The sequence below is a fragment of the Macrobrachium nipponense genome, chromosome 20 (assembly GCF_015104395.2).
Source record: "Macrobrachium nipponense isolate FS-2020 chromosome 20, ASM1510439v2, whole genome shotgun sequence".
NCBI classification, from domain to species: domain Eukaryota; kingdom Metazoa; phylum Arthropoda; class Malacostraca; order Decapoda; family Palaemonidae; genus Macrobrachium; species Macrobrachium nipponense.
The window spans coordinates 28,657,599-28,677,244 of NC_061089.1; the positions used below are offsets into that span (position 1 = coordinate 28,657,599).

At 40.3% G+C, this 19,646-nt stretch overlaps 2 protein-coding genes across 2 annotated transcripts in view; one reads left to right on the plus strand and one right to left on the minus strand.

Annotated features, from left to right (window-relative positions):
- The window catches only part of LOC135224166 (protein Wnt-4-like), a 314,368-nt gene that overhangs the window by 217,409 nt on the left and 77,313 nt on the right, over positions 1–19,646 (minus strand). The gene's annotated exons all lie outside the window — the stretch shown is intronic.
- The window catches only part of LOC135224192 (protein Wnt-6-like), a 101,784-nt gene continuing 85,527 nt past the window's right edge, over positions 3,390–19,646 (plus strand). The window contains exon 1 of the mRNA XM_064263059.1: positions 3,390–4,534. Within this exon, the coding sequence (XP_064119129.1) occupies positions 4,461–4,534 (74 nt within the window). The 5' untranslated portion in view covers positions 3,390–4,460. The remainder of the gene's footprint in view (positions 4,535–19,646) is intronic.

The window sequence follows — 19,646 nt, forward strand, 5'->3', positions numbered from 1 at the left end:
TCCTAGTTTACTAGTACAGTCAAAAACGACTGCAATATTAGAGTAATCTTGTAATGCCATCACACTTCTCACATATCATGTACATGACGTAGATCTGCATTTTCTTGTTTAATATTTTGCGAAGGTTAAACGAGGAGTCCTTTAACCGCAAATCCACTAATGCACATTACCTTTTATTTAACAGAAATTTCCTGCTGACAGCCGGATTTCATTCTTACTTAGGGATTCAAAAGCCCTGCGATATACTAAGGTGGGGTTTCCTGAAGCGTGGACTAAGGCTCCTTAACTAATTTCACCGCTATACTACATTTGGCATTCATCTTTATACTGTTCTCGTAATAATCATTGATCTTTCGCAGCAACGGCACAGACCCACTTCGGGCGACTGACTGTTCCTGAAAAGGAGAGAAATTAGAAAGAAAGACACAAGACTTGGAGCAGGTCACGACACTCGAGCGTCATCAGGACCTTCGCAGGATCTTAGCTGTGACGCAACGCCTTCCCCTTTTGCTTTGTTTCTTATACAGAGCTTCCAAAGTAGCCACCCCCTTTCTTTCATTTGCTTTAAGGGGAAGATGTCAATGTTTGGGAGAAGGATTACTACTATCACTAGCGTTCCAGAGAGCTGAAGAGGATATGCGTACACACTCATGAAAGCCAGGAACCTCAGATGTTTTTAAAGCCTGAGACTCACTTTTCCTCTTCCTCCTCATGTTCTTCTTGGCCTGGCCTTCGCTCCACGCATTGTTTTAAGTAAGCCTTAAATAGCAATGCCACAAGTCAAGTTTGATGACTTATCACCGACTACATTGGAACCCGCGCTTCGCGAGATATACGATACCGAAACCTGTTCCACCGAACATCCTCAGCAAACAACGGCCAAGCACACAGATTCGAATCTGCCGCTAATTCACGAAAACACATCAAAAGCACTGCAGCTGCTATTGGCGTGTTTGTTCTCATCTTTTATGGAGATGATTAAACTGCTGTTCCTGGAGGAGGCATATAAGGCCGGTTTTAAATAAACCGGTATTCTCTCTCTCCCTCTCCCTCTCTCTAAGGATACGAACCGAGAGCTAGATTTAAACTCGTTAGAAAAAAAAAAAAGTCGATTTTCTAAATTTGCAGAAAGACTGTTGTATTACTTTTATCTTCGGAATTCAGCCTTTTATCTGAATTACCGGGATGACAGCATGTCACAAACCCCATTTAGAGCCGGTTTGTTTTCTGAAGGAATGATAATTGAACTTTATTCTCCTCGTTGTTTTTCCTAGATTCTGCCAAATTCATCATCATCATCATCATCATCACCTGCGAATAACTAACAAACAGAGAGTTGATCCAAAATGTTTTCTGTTATTATTATTATTACCACTCTTTGTTTGTATGACCCAGAATTGCGCTACGGGAAAGTGATGATGTCTTGTGTAGATTTTCACTCATCCCTAATTTAATGTGTCAAAAGCAGAGACCAACTCTTGAGGCTAATCATCACCTCACTAAAATCATCAATAGCTCACCCGGAAAGACTCGTGATAGTAAAGTTTCAAGTTTCATTACAAATCAATATATATATATCCAGTAAACATATACATATGCATACACACACACACAAACACACACACACATATGTATAGATATGCAGTTATAATGTATATGAACATGTGTATAAATATATATGTAAATATATATATGGATATATATATATACATATATATTTATACATACGAATTTGTTACTTGTACAGGCGTGAATTTTGATATTAACAGCTATGAAGCCGCAAATATCGTTTAGTATCGATTCACAATAACTTACGAAACAATCCTTAAAATGAATTAGAATTGATATGTTTTGACTTGGCCAGCCAGGATTAGAACTTGTGCCTTTACTTTAGAAACAATGAAAAACAGTATACAATAGAAAACAGTATAAAATGGGTCTCCACAGTTCTTGGAAGGATATAACTAGTAAGAAATGCAAGTTCAGTTGGCACATAAGTCCATGGAGCATCCTGAGTTAAAAGGCATAGGGGTAGCAACCACCTCCCAAAATCCGTGCGGCGTGACAGAAGCTACACTTTCTGGAGTACATCTCTACGAAAGAAAACAAATAATATATATAGTATATATATATATATATATTAAATAATATATAGTATATAAATAATTATCTATATATATTTATATATATATATATATATTATATATATAAACATTACGCGCGCTGCCGCACCACACACCTATATATCATATATATTATATATAATATATATATACATTTACGCGCGGCGCGCGCCACACACACATATATATCATATTATATAAGTTATAATTATAATATGTTACATTTCCTCCTCCCCTTGGTATCACGAACTACGTAATATAATTGAAGCATGAAAAAAAAACGGAAATTAAAAAAAGGAGACGGACAGTACAAACTAAAAACTGATGTTCTATGAACAGTAACACGCTATTACAAAGCGGTAACTGACTTATGAACATAGTAATGGATACCTAAGAGCAACATTATTTAACCAATTAAATTTCTAGATATATTGCGCAAAAAGAAAAAAAAACTAAAAATTAGTCAAATAAAGTTGTGTTTCTCTCAAATAATTCTGCCTGATTGCTGAACAGAGAATGGAGACTGTTATTTTCTCCTTTTTACATTTGAGTCGACGACCATTGTCTGAAGGAGTCTCCCATTGCCGACCTTATTTAGAAATTTATGTATTGCGACAGAGAGAGAGAGAGAGAGAGAGAGAGAGCGGTGTAGACCTACATGTATGTAAGCCTGTTTTTTTTTTTTTTTTTTTCTCAAACTACCAAAACAGAAACTGTGGTTATTTCCTGATCGTTCGTGACTCTGCTTGATAACTTCGGACGGGAGATTTATTTGACACACATTAAGTGGCAATGCAGGACGTGGGGTGTTGGGGGTGGGGGGGGGGGGTGTGGGTGGGGAGGGGGGTTGGATACACGAAGTAAGCGAGGTTGAAATATGTGAAGGGGATTTCAGATAAGAATTAGTGCCCAGTTGTAACGCGAATGAAGATATGTCACTCGAGGTGAGGCGAGGTGGCGAGTGGTTTGATATGGCAAGAGATTAGGACGGGGCACGTTGGCAAAGTTTGGCTACGAGTCGGGCAGGAGGATGACATGGGTCGGTGGTGAGGAGTATAGCAGGTATGGCTGGGGTTTATAGGGTTGGCCGAGGGTTGGCGGGTTGGGTTGCTTGTCGGGGCCCGTCTCTGGGAGGTGGTTGAGGATTGGGAGGATGTGGATGGCTACGAGATCGGTACTGGGTGGATGGCCCTCCTCTCCCTTCTATGCCTCCATCCCCCGTCAGCCATCCCCCTACCCTCCCTGCCAACCGATTAGAGTAGTATCTCGCCTCACGCAGTTGTTTCTGGCTCGCGTTCGCACGAGTCGCGTCTGGTCCATCTCTCCGAAGTCCGCATGTAGTCCCGGACGGATTAAGCCCTTCCCGGTCAAAATCATGAATGGTGAGTCGTTGAGCAAGTGCCACGAAGGTGTCCCGCGTGACCACGTCCCAACTCTCTGTTCGATCGCGCCGTGAGAAAGTGTCATTCCAGAGTGTGTTGAAAATCTGTGATAAACATGCACGTGCATGTGTTGGGCGAAGCTGATTGGCTAATGACTTGGCCAATAACTTATTCCGGCAACCAATGACAGAGCGATCCCTGCGCCCCCTGCGGTATTTGGCGGGAAACGGGAATTACTGTAAAAATAATTTCGAGCGACGATGGCTGACACTTCGGAAAGAGCTCTCGTTAAGAAGAGTTTGTCAAAGAAATACTTGTGAGCCTCAGCTCTTCATTTTTTTTTCTTTTACACTTTTTTCTCTGCTTTTGTAAGTGACAAAGATATACGTATATATAAAGGTGGTGAGAGGGAAGGGTAGTCAGTGCGATGGAAGGGGACGGCGAAAGAACACCTCCTTCGACTTTTATGGAAGTTGACCATAATCAAGATGATGGATTCTCGTCGAGTCTTAGCAGTTGCTCAGGTTCCATTCGCTCGTTTTAGCAAGTGTTGCTGCTATAACTCGAGATCTGAGCAATCATGTCCAAATAACGGGATCAATGTTGCTTCAAGTGCAATCTTTCAATTAAGGTTTAGTCAATGAATTTTTGGCTTTCGACATTTTCATCCTAGACTGCAAACGTGGAAACGAGAAGCACTGAGCGTGTTTCTTAGAAATGCAGAGGTAACAAACGAATCAAGAGACCTGAACCTTTCCGAGAAAACCAGAGACAGCGAAAGTATCTCATATTTTTTTTGACGTCCAATCCTCTGTCCTAACCAGGAACCTGATTTGTCCACTGACCACAATGGACACTGGGCTCACCTGAAACGTTTATTTAGAAGAAATAAGACTTGACTGGGCTTGACACTTCTTACAAAAAAGCCCCTTTGAAGAAAGTCTGCAGGGAGACTATGGCCCCGAAGTTTTTAATGTATTACCTGCTTCTGAGTCTTCTCTTCTGCGACCTCGTCAGCGCCTTCTGGTGGTGAGTTTACCGAGATTTTGTCCCTACTTTTTGCTCCGTTTGGAGTCTCCTTTTTATCGCTTATTGTTGCTTGCTTTCTCTTCCAACGTGAATTTATTAGGAATATCGAAAGAAGTCTTACCATTCAAGAAAAGATGAAATAAAGAAACTAAAGATATTTAATTATAATCTTGACTCGAGTTTCAATAAATGCACACATATACATACACATGTATACATGTATTTATATTAAAATCAGGAAGAAGTTCTCAAGATCTACCACCCTAAAAAGGCCATTATGCACTCGCACTTGGATCAGCTGAGTTCAACAGAAGAAGCGTTGAGAGCCTCTACATTAAACTGATAGCAACATATAACCTTTATTGTTATTATTTTGACCAGATGTTGTATTGGAGCATATGACATTTTTTTATATAAAGATTATTTTGCTATTTATTTCTGGGAAAACAAATATTGGAAAACGAAATGCAAACTTTTGGAAATGAATGATGAAATTTCGTTTAATTCGCCTCGAGAACTCCACCCACTACAAGATCTCTAAAATTATATATTTTAGCTGCGACGTTACCTGAGATAAGCGTCATTCCCTCAATTCATCCGAGCTGCCTCGTTTAGGAAATAAATTCTTTAATAACACTTTAAATTTTATTAGTAGAAATTTTACTTGTTCTCTGAATTCTGTTTAATTCATCAGTATTTTGACTTTATCCTAAAGGCAAATTCTCATGATTAAAGTACTATGGACATGTTTCATTTCTAAGAGTCTTTGTTATAAAGAAAGTGGGTTTAAAAATGGGGTTTTCAAGAGCAGTGATAAAAGTATACTAACACCGTCTCAGATTGTCTAACATTTTACTTTATAGTCTGTTAAACAATGAGAAAAAGTATATTAGCCCACTTGCGAAATATATAATAATTGGTTTTGTGGTTGATAAAGGAAATTTTTTGGCTAATAAAAGATGTAAAATAGAAGTAGATGTGCTTAAGCCCCTTTACTTTACAATTAATTAATCATCAATTGATCCATTAAATTAACGAGCTTCCTAACTTACTTTTAAAATGGTCTTTTGTCTCACAATAGAAAGAAGTAAAGAAAACCTTTGCTTTGCATTTGATTAATTATCAATTGAATCCTGCAATTAACGTCCACATTCACCATTACACAGTAAATAAGCACTTTTACTCTCCACATAATTAATGAGCAATAGTTTGCATCGATAAATGTTATGTAGCTTACATTTTCCAGTAAAGGGCACTTGAACCTTTACTCTGGATATCCGAGGTAAAACCAATCTGATTGACACTAGATATTATCGAGCCAGACAACGAAATAAAACACTTAATAGGGCATTAAGAAAGTTGCCCGAACTATTCTTGAATAGAATTTCATATTTTTTTTGCTTAAAAAAAATATTGCAAGTTTCATAAAAAAAAATCATCACTTTCCGCGGTTGCCACACTACAGAAACAATTAATTTTGATTAAAGAATAGAATAGGCAAGTTTAGCAATGACACGTAGATTGTTTTATCTTGCCTTATCCGACTCGATGACACCCGGTGTCATTCAGGTAGGCTTCACAGCACATCCCCCCCCCAAAAACAATTAATCTTTGGTACCAAACATATGCAACAACTAACACGCTACGCTCTGGTTCCCCGTGGAAAAAACGGACGATGCAGATAAAAGTATCGGAGCTCATCTTACTTAATGTCATTATCATTCTTGTAACACGCTGTCACTAACAAGTGTTGACATCTTCGTTTGCAGCGGGCGCTCATAAACAAGGCTTGAACGACCGGCACTTGTACTGTTCATTCACGCAGAGAGAAAACAAAATATTTTTATATATAAAGATACTTTTTTTTTTATTGCAATGACTTGTGCAACATTCAGCCATAAACGAACGAGCTAATAATCTTACTTGTAATACTTAACAAGGACAAACTCGGAATGGTGAAGAAAAGAAGATGAAGTAAGAAGGGAAGAATTGAGAGTAAGGAACATGCCAATAACCCCACTTTCAACCTCGATGAAGAAGAGGTGAAGGGGCAAACACGCCTCTTATATACTGCTTGCTTATCTGCCACTTGGGATGGAGGATAAGCGGAGAAAAAGGAAGAAAAAAAGGAAAAAATGTAGATAACAAAAAATAGGGAGAATTGTAAAGCAAAAGAAAGGAAGAAGAGAACGGAGAGTGAGAAAAACGGCGATGAAAGCAGAGAATGGGGAGAAAAAGAAGGGAGAAGCGAATAGGGATTAGAGAGAAAAGGAGAAAGAGAATCAAGAAGAAGAACTGAGAAGAGGAGGAAGAAGAAGCCAAGTAACAACGCCACTTCTACTTTCATTCCCCTCCTTGCCTTCGACGTCCCATTCCAAACACCTCCCCCCCCCACGACCTACCCACCAATCCCTTTCTCCTACCCCTCCCCCGCCTCCACACCCCCCTTCCCAACCTCATGGATGTACTTTAACCTCTAAATATAATTAAAACAAATAGGGACACCATCCCCCTTACAAGTCATTAGCGATGCATCCAGTCCCCCTCCCCCTCCTGGGGAACCGACCGTCAGCAGACCGCCGAAGGGAAATCGTGCAAGCGTATCCGTTTACATCCGAGACCCGATACGCGAGCGCGTATATAATGTCGGCAAATGGGTCCTTTGCAACACGATATGTGTCCCCCAATAAAGCAATAATGGAGCGGGAAACATGAGGCGGTGATGCATAGTAGCAGTGTGGGGAGTGAGGCAGGCAGATAGATAGATAGATAGAGAGATAGATAGGTAGGAGCAGGGTGGGGAATGAGGCAGATAGATAGATAGGAGCAGAGCGGGGAATGAGGCAGATAGATAGATAGATAGATACGTAAGAGCAGGGTGGGGAATGAGGCAGGCAGATAGATAGATAGATAGATAGGTAGGAGCAGAGTGGGGAAAGAGTAGGCAGATAGATAGATAGGTAGGAGCAGAATGTGGAATGAGGCAGGCAGATAGATAGATAGATAGGTAGGAGCAGAGTGGGGAATGAGGCAGATAGATAGATAGATAGATACGTAGGAGCAGGGGGGGGGGGGGGGGGGGGGGGGGAATGAGGCAGGCAGATAGATATGTAGATAGATAGGTAGGTAGGAGCAGAGTGGGGAATGAGGCAGATAGATAGATAGATATATAGGTTGGAGCAGAGTGGGGAAAGAGTAGGCAGATAGATAGATAGGTAGGAGCAGAGCGGGGAATAAGGCAGATAGATGGATAGATAGATACATAGGAGCAGGATGGGGAATGAGGAAGGCAGATAGATAGGTAGATAGACAGATAGGTAGGAGCAGAATGGCGAATGAGGCAAGTAGATAGATAAGTAGGAGCACAATGGGGAATGAGACAAGAGAATAAGATAAGGTAGGAGCACCAAGGGGAATGGAGCAGTAAGATAGGATAAGCAGGAAGGAACAATGGGGAATGAGGCAAGTAGGATAAGAAAGTTAAGGAGCAAATGGGGAATGAGGGAAAAGCAGGGAAGAGATAAGTAAGAGGAGCACAATGGGGGAATGAAGACAAAGCAGAAGATAAAGTAGGAGCACCAATTGGGGAATTGGAAAAAGCAGATAGATTAAGTAGGAGCACAATGGGGAATGAGGCAAGTAGATAGATAAGTAGGAGCACAATGGGGAATGAGAAAAGCAGAGAGATAAGTAGGAGCACAATGGGGAATGAGACAAGCAGATAGATAAGTAGGAGCACAATGGGGAATGAGAAAAGCAGATAGATAAGTAGGAGCACAATGGGGAATGAGACAAGCAGATAGATAAGTAGGAGCACAATGGGGAATGAGACAAGCAGATAGATAAGTAGGAGCACAATGGGGAATGAGACAAGCAGAGAGATAAGTAGGAGCACAATGGGGAATGAGACAAGCAGATAGATAAGTAGGAGCACAATGGGGAATGAGACAAGCAGAGAGATAAGTAGGAGCACAAGACGGAATGAGACAAGCAGATAGATAAGTAGGAGCACAATGGGAATGAGGCAAGTAGATAGATAGAGTAGAGCACAGGGGATGAGGATGAGAGCCAAGAGAGATAAGTAGGAGCACAATGGGGAATGAGACAAGCAGATAGATAAGTAGGAGCACAATGGGGAATGAGACAAGCAGATAGATAAGTAGGAGCACAATGGGGAATGAGACAAGCAGATAGATAAGTAGGTGCACATGGGGAATGACAGCAGATAGATAAGTAGGGAAGCACATGGGGAATGAGACAGCAGATAGATAATAGGTGCACAGTGGGGAATGATAAGAGCAGATAGATTAAGTAGGAGATCAAGTGGGAAATGAGACCAAGCAAGACTAAGATTAAAGGTAGGTGGCATAGTTGGGTGGGAAAATGAGATCAAGCAGATTAGATAACAGTAGGAGCAACAATGGCGGGGAGGAATCGCGAGCAAGCCAGGATAGACGTAAGTAGTGCCAGGACCAGAAGCAAACAATGGGGAAATGAGGACAAGCGAGAATTAGGATTAAGTAGGGAAAGCACCAATGGGGAATTGAAGACATCAATTGGCAGATAGATAAGATAAGTAGGGAAGCACCAGTGGGGAAATGATGAGACAAGCAGTGATTAGATAAGTAGGCAGACACAATGGGGAAGATGAGACAAGTAGCAGACAGGAAAGTAAGTAGGAGCACAACATGGGCGAATGAGAAACAGCAGATGAAAAAAGATAAGGTGGAGGCCCAAAAAAAAAAAGTGGGAGAATGAGACATAGCAAGAAGTAAGGTAGAGGTGCACAAAGTGGGAAATGGAGACAAGCTAGAGTTAGATAAGTAGGAACACAATTGGGGAATGAACAAGCAGAAGATTAGCGTAGGGGAACAACAGTGGGGAATCGTGACAAGCAAGATAAGATAGAATTAAGGAGGCAAAATGGGGAATCGGAAGCCAAGCCAAGATAGGGGGAATAAGGTTAGGAGCCAATGGGGAATGAGGAAAGCAAGATACGATAAGTAGGAGTGCCTAACAAAGTGGGGAATAGGAGACAAGACAGATAGATAAGTAAGCGGAGCACAATGGGGCGGCGAATGAGACAAGCAGATAGCATAAGTAGGGGCACAGTGGGGAATGGAGACAAGCAAGGGGAATGATAAAAGCGTTTTTCTTTTCCTTTCAACTCCTTGGGGTTTTTAATAGAAGTCAAGGCAGCACAGATAAGGGTAAAGGATGCGACAATGGGGCAATGAGGACCAAGCTAAGATAGATAAGTAGGCGACCAATGGGGAAAAATGAAGGAACAAGCAGATAGTATTAAGTAGGAGCACATATGGGGAAATGAGACAAGCAGGATAGATAAGTAGGCTGAAGCACCAGTGGGCGGGAAATGAGACAAGCAGATAGATAAGGTAGGAGCATCAATGGGGAATGAGACAAGCAGATAGCTAAGTAGGAGTTCAACAATGGGGAATGAGACAAGACAGATAGATAAGTAGGAGCACAATAGGGAAATGAGCCAAGCAGATAGATAAGTAGGAGCCACAGGGGAAATGAGACAAGCAGGATAGATAAGTTAGGTAGCACGTGGGAAAACTGAGACAAGAGATAGATAGGTAGGAGCACAATGGGGAATTGAGACATTTTAGCAGATAGATACAGTAGGAGCACAATGGGGAATGAGACAAGCAGAAGATAAGTGGGAGCACAATGGGGAATGAGACAAGCAGACAGGATAAAGTAGGAGGCACATTTATCGGGAGGGCGAAGAGACAAGCAGACATATAAGTGTAGCACAATTGAGAGGAATGAGACTATTAACAGAGCGAAGTAAGTAGGTTATGTCACAAGACGGAATGAGACACAGCATATAGATGATATGATAAGTAGGCGCAAGTGGGAAAATGAGACAAGCAGATAGATTAAATAGGAGCACAATGGGGAAGAGACAAGCAATATATAAGTAAGTAGGGCACAGGTGGGGGAATGAAGACAATAGCAGATAGATAAGTTACGGAGCACAAGTGGGGCGAATGAGACAAGCAGATAATAAGTAAGGAGTCTAGGTGAATGAGACAAGCAAGAGATAGGATAAGTAAGGAGCCACAATTGGGGGGGAAAAAATGAGCAAACATAGCAGATAGAATAAGTATGGAGCACAATGGGGAAATGAGACAAGCAGATAGATAAGTATGGAGCACAGTGGGGAATGAGACAAGCCAGATAGATAATGTAGGAGCACAGTGGGAAATGGGAATGGATGACAAGCAAGATAGATAAGGTAAGGAGCACAATGGGGAATAAGACAGCAAGACAGATAAGGGGTAAGGTGAGGCACAATGTGGGAATGAAGAAAAGCAGAAGATAAAGTAGGAGCACAAGTGGGGAAATGAATACAAGCAGAAGATAAGTAGGGCATAATTGGGGAATGATAGACAGCAAGATAGGGTATAAGTAGGCAGCACAATTTTTCAGAGACAAGCAGAATAAGATAAAGGTAGGGCACAAGTGGGTCGGAATGAGACAAGCAGATAGATAAGTAGGAGCACAATGGGGATGAAGAAAGCGACAGATTAAGTTAGTGAGACAAATGGGGTGGAATGAGACAAAGCAGATAGATAAGTAGGAGCAATAGACATGGGAAATGAGAGGCAAGCTAGATAATAAGATAAGGTAGGGCCACAGTGGGAAATGAGACAAGCAGATAGTAAGTAGGAGCACATGTGGGAAATGATAGGAGACAAAGCAAGATAGGGGAATAGGTAGGAGCACAATGGGAAGAGACAAGCAAGATAAGATAAGGTAGGTAGCACAATGGGGTGGAATGAGTAAAACAAGCAAGATAGATAAAGTAGGAGCACAATTGGGGAATGAGCAAAAGCAGGATCAGTATCAAGTAGGAAGCAACAATGGGGGAATGAGAAAACAAGCAGATAGATAAGTAGGCGAGCACAATGGGGAATAGACAACAGAAAAAGAGGATCAAGTATAGCACAAGTACGGAATGAGGACAAGCCCAGATAGGATAATAGGGCAACGTGGGAATAGACAAGCAGAATAGATAAGTCGGAGCACCAATGGGGAATGAGACAAGCAGATAGAATAATAGTAGGCCGGGCACAATGGGGAGGAATGAGAAAAGCAGAGAGATAAGTGAGGAGCACAATGGGGAATGAGGAAAAGTCAGATAGGAATAAGTCGGAGGCACAATGGGGAATGAGAACAGATTAGATATAGAGGAGCAACAATGGGGAATGGGGAATGAAAAGCAGATAGATAAGTAGGAGCACAATGGGAATGAGAAAAGCATAGATAAGTAGGGAGCACAAGGGGGATGAGCCAGCAAGATGATAAGTCGTAGAGCACAAGACTGAATGAGACAACAGGGAATAGATAAGTAGGAGCACAATGGGGAATGAGAAAAGCAGAGAGATAAGTAGGAGCACAATGGGGAATGAGACAAGCAGATAGATAAGTAGGAGCACAATGGGGAATGAGAAAAGCAGAGAGATAAGTAGGAGCAGCAGTGGGTAAATGGGGAGACAAGCAGATAGATAGTAGAGCACAATGGGGAAATGAGACAAGCAACACAGATAAGTAGGAGCAACAATACGGAGTGAGACAAGCCATATAGATAAGTAAAGGATCACAATGGGGATGAGACAAGCGATAGATAAGTTATAGCCCAAAGTGGGGAAATGAGACAAGCAGATGAGATAAATAGGGAGCACAATGGAGAATGAGACCAAGCGAATAGGGGATTAAGTAGGAGCCAACAGTGGGGAATGCAACAAGGCAGATAGGATAAGTAGGAGCACAAATTCGGGAATCGAGACAAGCAGATAGATAAAGTAGGTGAGCACAATGGGGAATTGACGACAAGCAGGACAGGATACGTAGGAGCACAGTGGGGAAAATGAGGACAAGCAAGGATAGGGGAATAAAGTAGGAAGCACAGTGGGGAATGAGACAAGCAGATAGATAAATAGGAGCACAATGGGGAATGAGACAAGCAGATAGATAAATAGGAGCACAATGGGGAATGAGACAAGCAGATAGATAAGTAGGAGCACAGTGGGAGGGAATAGACAAGCAGATAGTAATAGGCACAATGGGGTATTGAGACAGCAAGATAGATAAGTAGGAGCACAATGGGGAATCTAAGTCAGCAGTATATAAATAGGAGCACAATGGGGTGAGAACAAGCATATAGATAATAGGAGCGACAATGGTAATGAGGACAAGGGCGATAGATAAATGGAGCACAATGGGGGAATGAACAAGCAAATAGATAAAATAGGAGCACAATGGGTGGAATAACAACAGATGGGGATAAGTAGAGACATGGGGAATGAGACAAGCAGATAGATAAGTAGGAGCACAGTGGGGAATGAGACAAGCAAGGGCGATAAGTAGGAGCACAATGGAAATGAACAAGCAGACAGATACGTAGGGAAGCACGTGGGGGTGAGACAATCAGATAGTAAGTAGGAGGCACAGTGGGGAATGAGCAAGCGACAGATACGTAGGAGCATAGTGGGGAATGAGACGCCGCATAGATAAGTAGAGCACAGTGGTTAATGGAAGATAAGCAAGATAGATAATAGGGGCACATTGGGGATGAGACAAGGCAGATAGGTAAGTTAGGAAGCAACCGTGGGGAAATGAGACAAGCAGTTAGATAATTAAGGAAGCACCGTGGTGAATGAGACAAGCAGATAGATAAGTAGGATCGAACAAGTAGGGGAATGAGACAAGCAGATAGATAAGAGGGAGCACAGTGGGATGGAGCAAGCAAGATAGATAAAGTAAGGAGCAGTGGGGATGAGACAAGGCAGGATAGGGATAAGTAGGAGCACAGTAGGGGAATGAGACCAAGCAGATAAGATAAGTAGGAGGAACCGTGGGGAATGAGGACATGCAGATAGATAAAGTAGGAGCACAGTGGGGAATGCAAGACAAGAAAGACAGATACGTTAGGAGCAATAGTGGGGGAATGAAGCAGCAGATAAGATAAGTAGGAGCTCAGTGGGGAATGAGGCAGGCAGATAGATAGGAAGGAGCAGTGGGGAATGGGGCAGGCAGATAGATAGACAGATAGGTAGGAAGATAGATATATGCTGGGAAGGAATTAGGTAGATAGACATACGACCATTAACCATTAAACAAATATATAATGGATCAAGAAGAAAGTATCACTCATTGATATCGCAATACCTTGGGACACCACAGTAGATGAGAAGGAAAGAAGGAAAAATTGATAAGTATCAAGACCTGAAAATAGACATAAAAAGGATATTGATTATTCCAGTGGATACTGTACCTATAATCATAGGGAAGGCAAGATCCCATGATCCCTTAGAAGGCACCTGGAAAAATTAGATGCTGAAGTAGCTCCAGGACTCATGCAGAAGAGTGTGCTCCTGGAAACAGCGAGCATAGTAAGAAAAGTGATTGACCCCTAAGGAGGGAAAATGCAACCAGAACCCCACACTATAAAAATCACCCAGTCGAATAGGATGACTGTGATAAAACAAAAAAATATCAATAGTAATAGTCTTTATCATCAACATTAATTTTTTGTTAATAAAATTATTGGATTTGTGAAAAAATGTTTCAAAATAACACAAACCCTCAATAGAAATATAAAATCTCTAATTGTGCACTTGTAATACAGTACAACGATCAAAGTTAAAAAATTATACAGTTGGAAGCTTTTGTTGGCGGGGCGGGGTGATGCTGCTCAGATTAACAGATGAGTAAAAAAGGCAATTATAGATGAGTATAACTCGCAATATTAGCAAACAATTCCTGATTCAAGAATATCAGTGGTTGGCATGGAGTTCCTGATCGCGAAATATTGCCCGCGTGAAATTCCATATTCATTAGTACCATTTGTCAGAATGCAATTCCAATGCCTGAATACCAGCTGTCAGCAAGCACTTCCCGCAGCGTGAGTGTTAATTGTCTGTATGCGATATCCAATTCAGGAACATCATGTGTTAATTAACAGCTTCCGATCCATAAATATGAACTGTCAACTTGCAGTTCCAAATCCATAACTCCCAACAGTCAGTATGCAGAATGAATTCCAGTACATGATTAATAATTGTCAAAACTCCATTTCTAAACCAAAAAGATCATTTGTGAATATTCAATTCCCGATAATTAAATAGCAATAATCAGTATGCAGTCCCGATCCATATTTCCTAATTGTCAGTATGCAATCCTGGTCCAAGGATATCAATTGTCATTATGCAATTCCAGATACCAGAATACCAATGATCACAATGAAATTTCTGATCCATAAATTTAAATGATCACCATGTATTTCTCAATCAAAAACTCTAAATTATCAGAATGCAATTCCCAATCCATACATCCTAATTATCAACAATTCCTAGTCCATAAATTGCATATTTGTCAATGTGCAATATTTGTTACATTAATATCAATTGCCATATCAAATTCCCGACGCATGAAAACCTATGGTCAATATGCAATTCTAGGCCCTTAACCTCAAATGTCAACATGCAATTGTCAGGATGTAATTCCCTAGCCATGAATATTACCTCAACTTGCAAAATCCCCTAACTAAAATAATTATCGGTATGCAATTCCCTATCCAAAAGTAACTGTCAGCACGTAATCAGTGATCCATAGTTAAAAATTTTCAACGCTGCATGAAATTCCCGAGTCACAACTTTTACTTGTCACTAGTCGATATGCAAATCCCGGTATACAGCTCCTATTTGCCTGTAAAAAAAATTCCCGACCCATTACTCTCAGTTATTAGTAATTCTCTGTGTGCAAATCCTTGTGAATAAAACGAATCCCCCACACCAATCCAAACCCCCTTAAAAAAAAAAAAAAAAAAAAAAAGGGAGGAGTTCGTAAGAGCATGACAGACAGACAGACAGACAGACAGACACGCAGACAGACAGCAAGTCAAAGAGAGACAACAGCAAAAAGAAAACGAAGCAGGTCCGAGTGGTGACAAAGAAAGGTCTGAAAGAAGAATGACCTTAAACGAGTTTGGTGACTGGTGGAGGAGCGAAAGACGATATTAGGAAGTTTCGGAGCTATTTAAAACACCACCTTATGCCTTCTTCTCTCTCTATATCCTAAATGTTCCTTTGCCTTTACAGCAATGCGTTTGGAATTCTATTGCTGCTTTTCGTTTTCCCAGACTATTTTTACAACCTTTCTTCCATCGTGGCTAGAAAATGGTATAAGGCCTTTGGTTTTAGAAACGATTTCTAAATGACAGCACACCCAGTGACACTCCACTTTGAAAAATGAAACCTAATTTCATCATATGGCCTTTGTCCTTTTTCTTAATAATGTTATCAATAATGAATTTACTACTTGTTTTATTGCACGTTATAAATGTCCTTCGTTTACACGTACCATTGATGTAACACGCATTTATTTTCTCAGAATCAGTCCACCTGTTTTGTAATAACATTCTAGTTTTATTTTAAAAGGAAAATAATTTGCAAGATAACTTAAAGATAAACACACTATAAAATGTAAATAAGGGGTTATAAAATTGTTAAGACATTCATTATTATGAGCGTGTTTTGATAAAAAATGCAAGATATGAATTCACATGAAAAAGAAACTAGATAAGATTGAAAAATTGAAGCATTTGTTTATCTGTGTATTCCCAAAATGACACTAACACCAAAAGACAAGTAAGAATTTTGCTTGAGAATTCTACGAAAGGCCTCACGGATTCTTTATAGTCTTAGTTCTGGGAAGGTTTTGTTACAGATGAGTATTTTTTTTTTTTTTTTTTCTTTAAGAAGAGCTCGTTGGATCGGCTAAATTTATGCATATCTTGCTCGACTGTAAGTCGCTCTTGGGTTTATCGAACATATTTTAGCGTTTTTTCTGAGAACGTTCGATGTTATTTTTCCTCGTTGTACTTATTTATTCATTTATATTTTGTTGCTCCGTATTATTCAGCATCAAAAAGGTTTACTTAGGTATTTGTGTGACTTTTTCCCTCATGCAAAATTTGCCACTTCTTTTACAGAACAATTAACTTTAGTAACTGGAAACTGTATCCAGCAAAGTGACACGATGAGAGAGAGAGAGAGAGAGAGAGAGAGAGAGAGAGAGAGAGAGAGAGAGAGAGAGAGGGTTGGGGGAGGTTTCTGTTTTAAGTAACTGAAACTTCCCAATATCGTCTTTCGCTTAGACGCTGGCCACCAAACTTGGTTAAGGTCATGCAGCTCTCAAACTTTTCATCGTCACCACTCAACCCTTGCTCGTTTTTTTCCCGTCTGCCTATCTGCCTGCCTGTCTCTATCTCTCTTTCATTAAACTCGTTTCTTTTCCGTCCTTTCTGATATTCATTTCTTGCGACATGAAGTTCCCATGCTTATATTGTGGTTTTCTCAGGTGGCTCTGCAAATATCTTACTTTGTGCCGCTAATTATTATATATCTGTTGTACTGGAAAGGCAGTCTGATGCCTTATTTTTCCCAGACCGAAGTAAGCGAGGAAAAGGAAGAGGGTTAGTCTAACCACGAAAGAAGCGATATATACCTGCCTCTTTCATATGAAACCTCTCTCTCTCTCTCTCTCTCTCTCTCTCTCTCTCTCTCTCTCTCTCACGTAGGCTACATCCGTTCTCTTCTTCTCGTTCCGAGATGGATGCGTCTACAAACATATAAAACCCCAAGAGAGAACATTTATTGTCCGACCCCATCCTAATAAATGATTTAACCTCAACTCTCAAGCCATGAACTTATAAAAGAATCTCTTGTTTTCATGTCTTTTACCCTTTTTTTTCTATTCAAGGTCTGCAACCCATTAAGGTTAGCTTTTGGCTTGCCAATATGCATGGGCCTCTGAACATGTCAATAAATGAACTGCTGCGTGCGCTATCGAGGTGCCGTTGCACAGGTTCATTGTGCTTCTCACTCCCGTGATCTTTATATATGTCTCCATGTGAACTTCCAAAGAATCTTTCAGCCTAGTGAAAATTTTTCGTCTCTTCTGTGTCCTCATCACAGTTAACAAAACTACGACAATATCAATATTTTTTTTATTTAAATAATACTTGCCAAAGTTCCATCTGTAGGGGAATTTGATGTCTAATATTTCAAATTAATAATAGAATAGAAATAACACGTTCTTTTATGAAAACATAGAATTACCAAAGCCTCCTTGAATTCTGTTTAGAATTCTTCAATCCTTCTATCTGTTCCTCCCACACAGAAAATGAGAATGCTTAAGAAGGGCCTCTTCATTCTCCAAGCCCCAGAATTTTCATATGTCCAAGGGTCCAGCTGTAACAAACTGTATCTCTCATCCCTTAAGACATAAACGTGCTCAGTGCAAGAGGGGCACAAGGACTCGAAACCTCCCTTCCTTTCTGCAAAACATCGACTCTGTGGAATTTTAGCTAAAAGGAGGAAGTCTGGATGGGCTAAAAGAGCCCTGTTCCTCTACAGTTTTATCTTAATAGAAAAGCTGACCGTAGAAACGGCCAGCCATGAAACTTTAATGGCTGATTAAGTAAATTAGAAGTTCCTCTCATGTATAAGATGAGCCTTGTGTTGCTTGTTATCTTATTTTTTTTCAAACATGTAACCAAGATACAGTATTTAAGGGTTTTCATGCAAACGATAAAAATGATAATGAACGTGAAATTATTATCATTATCATTATTATCACCGAAGACTTATGTTAACGCTTATCCATGACGTCATCATTCCTTCGCAAATATCTGTCAAATTCGGACGCCTTTTCATCACTGTCGAAGTTAACCCTCCCTCACAATGAAGTAATATCAGACCTTTCTATTTCGTAGTCTGAAATGCCTCTAGTAAGTGTTGCAATAGCAGCAATGTTTGATTATACATGCAAAGGAGAAAAACTGGCGATCCTGTTACCTAGATAACACAAGAATAAAAGAATCAAGCAAAACAACGAGGGCCGTCCACCAAAAGGCTACCAAATATGTAGGAATTTAGACAGCACTTTCTACCAATGTCTGTATATCTTCAGAAATCTTTTTCGTCCGGACGTATAACTGATTGTTCGCTTATTTATAAAGACCCTGATTGATGTCTTCCCTACTTTATAGGCATCAAGATAAACGACAAATGCTACCCATGTACACTGAAGAAAAAAAAAGGGCATTCAATGACCTCATACCTCCGCCCATGGCTATTCTTAGGAAACGGGTAGGAATCTGATTGAAGAATTCTCATTTTGATGGGCAAAGTAACTTTGGGGCATGACCACAGGTTTATGTAGCATAAAAATAGTACACAATTAGCGGTTCGTTTTATGTGCCTAATTCAAAGCTCTTTAAAAAGTGTGACGCTGTAACTGCAAACAAACCCTGTGCCTGAGAAAAAAAATCCAAAAAAAGGTATAACTACAAGTTGCTCGCTGAATATATTTAGAGGTCTGTACCTTCGTCTGCTTAGTACCGGATACTGCCGTAACACAATTGGATCTCTGCCAAGGTTTTGATAATTTATTCAAGCAACCTGGCAATGTTGCGTGAAAGTTCACAACATTTAACAGCCAACAATTTCATATTAATCCTTGTATCCCTAAATCAAACAAAGATGGAAAACGTAATTTTGACGCAAACAAGATAATACGTCGGGTTCAAGATGTCATATTCATCATTTTCGGCGGAAATAACAGGTAATGAAGGTGACCACCAAAAGGCCAAGAGATGTCGCTTCAGCGTTATAATATACATCTTTTAAGGCTGAACTTTTTTAAAAAATGTTTTACGGATGCCTGTGTCACTTTTAGACACATAACACCGCCTTTAGTCACTTTTATGAGAATAATGTGGAATTTTGACCTCCAAGAAATTTTTTTCTGTATAATATTTTCTCTTTCTGGTGGAGCTATATTACACTTTACAAGAAACAGTAATTAAAAATCATAAATAGCATCTGCTATGTCTCCCAATCATGTAGCTCGAATAACCATAATCTACTGCAAGGGAGAATCTAAGGCCAAAGATATTGACCAACATGAAGACAATAATGTAAGCAATTCATCAAATAGGGCATTCTTGAACTAAGATTTCAGAGTACAGTGTGCAATATTCTATGGTTCTGAAAGAGCAAAGAGTAGCGTTAAC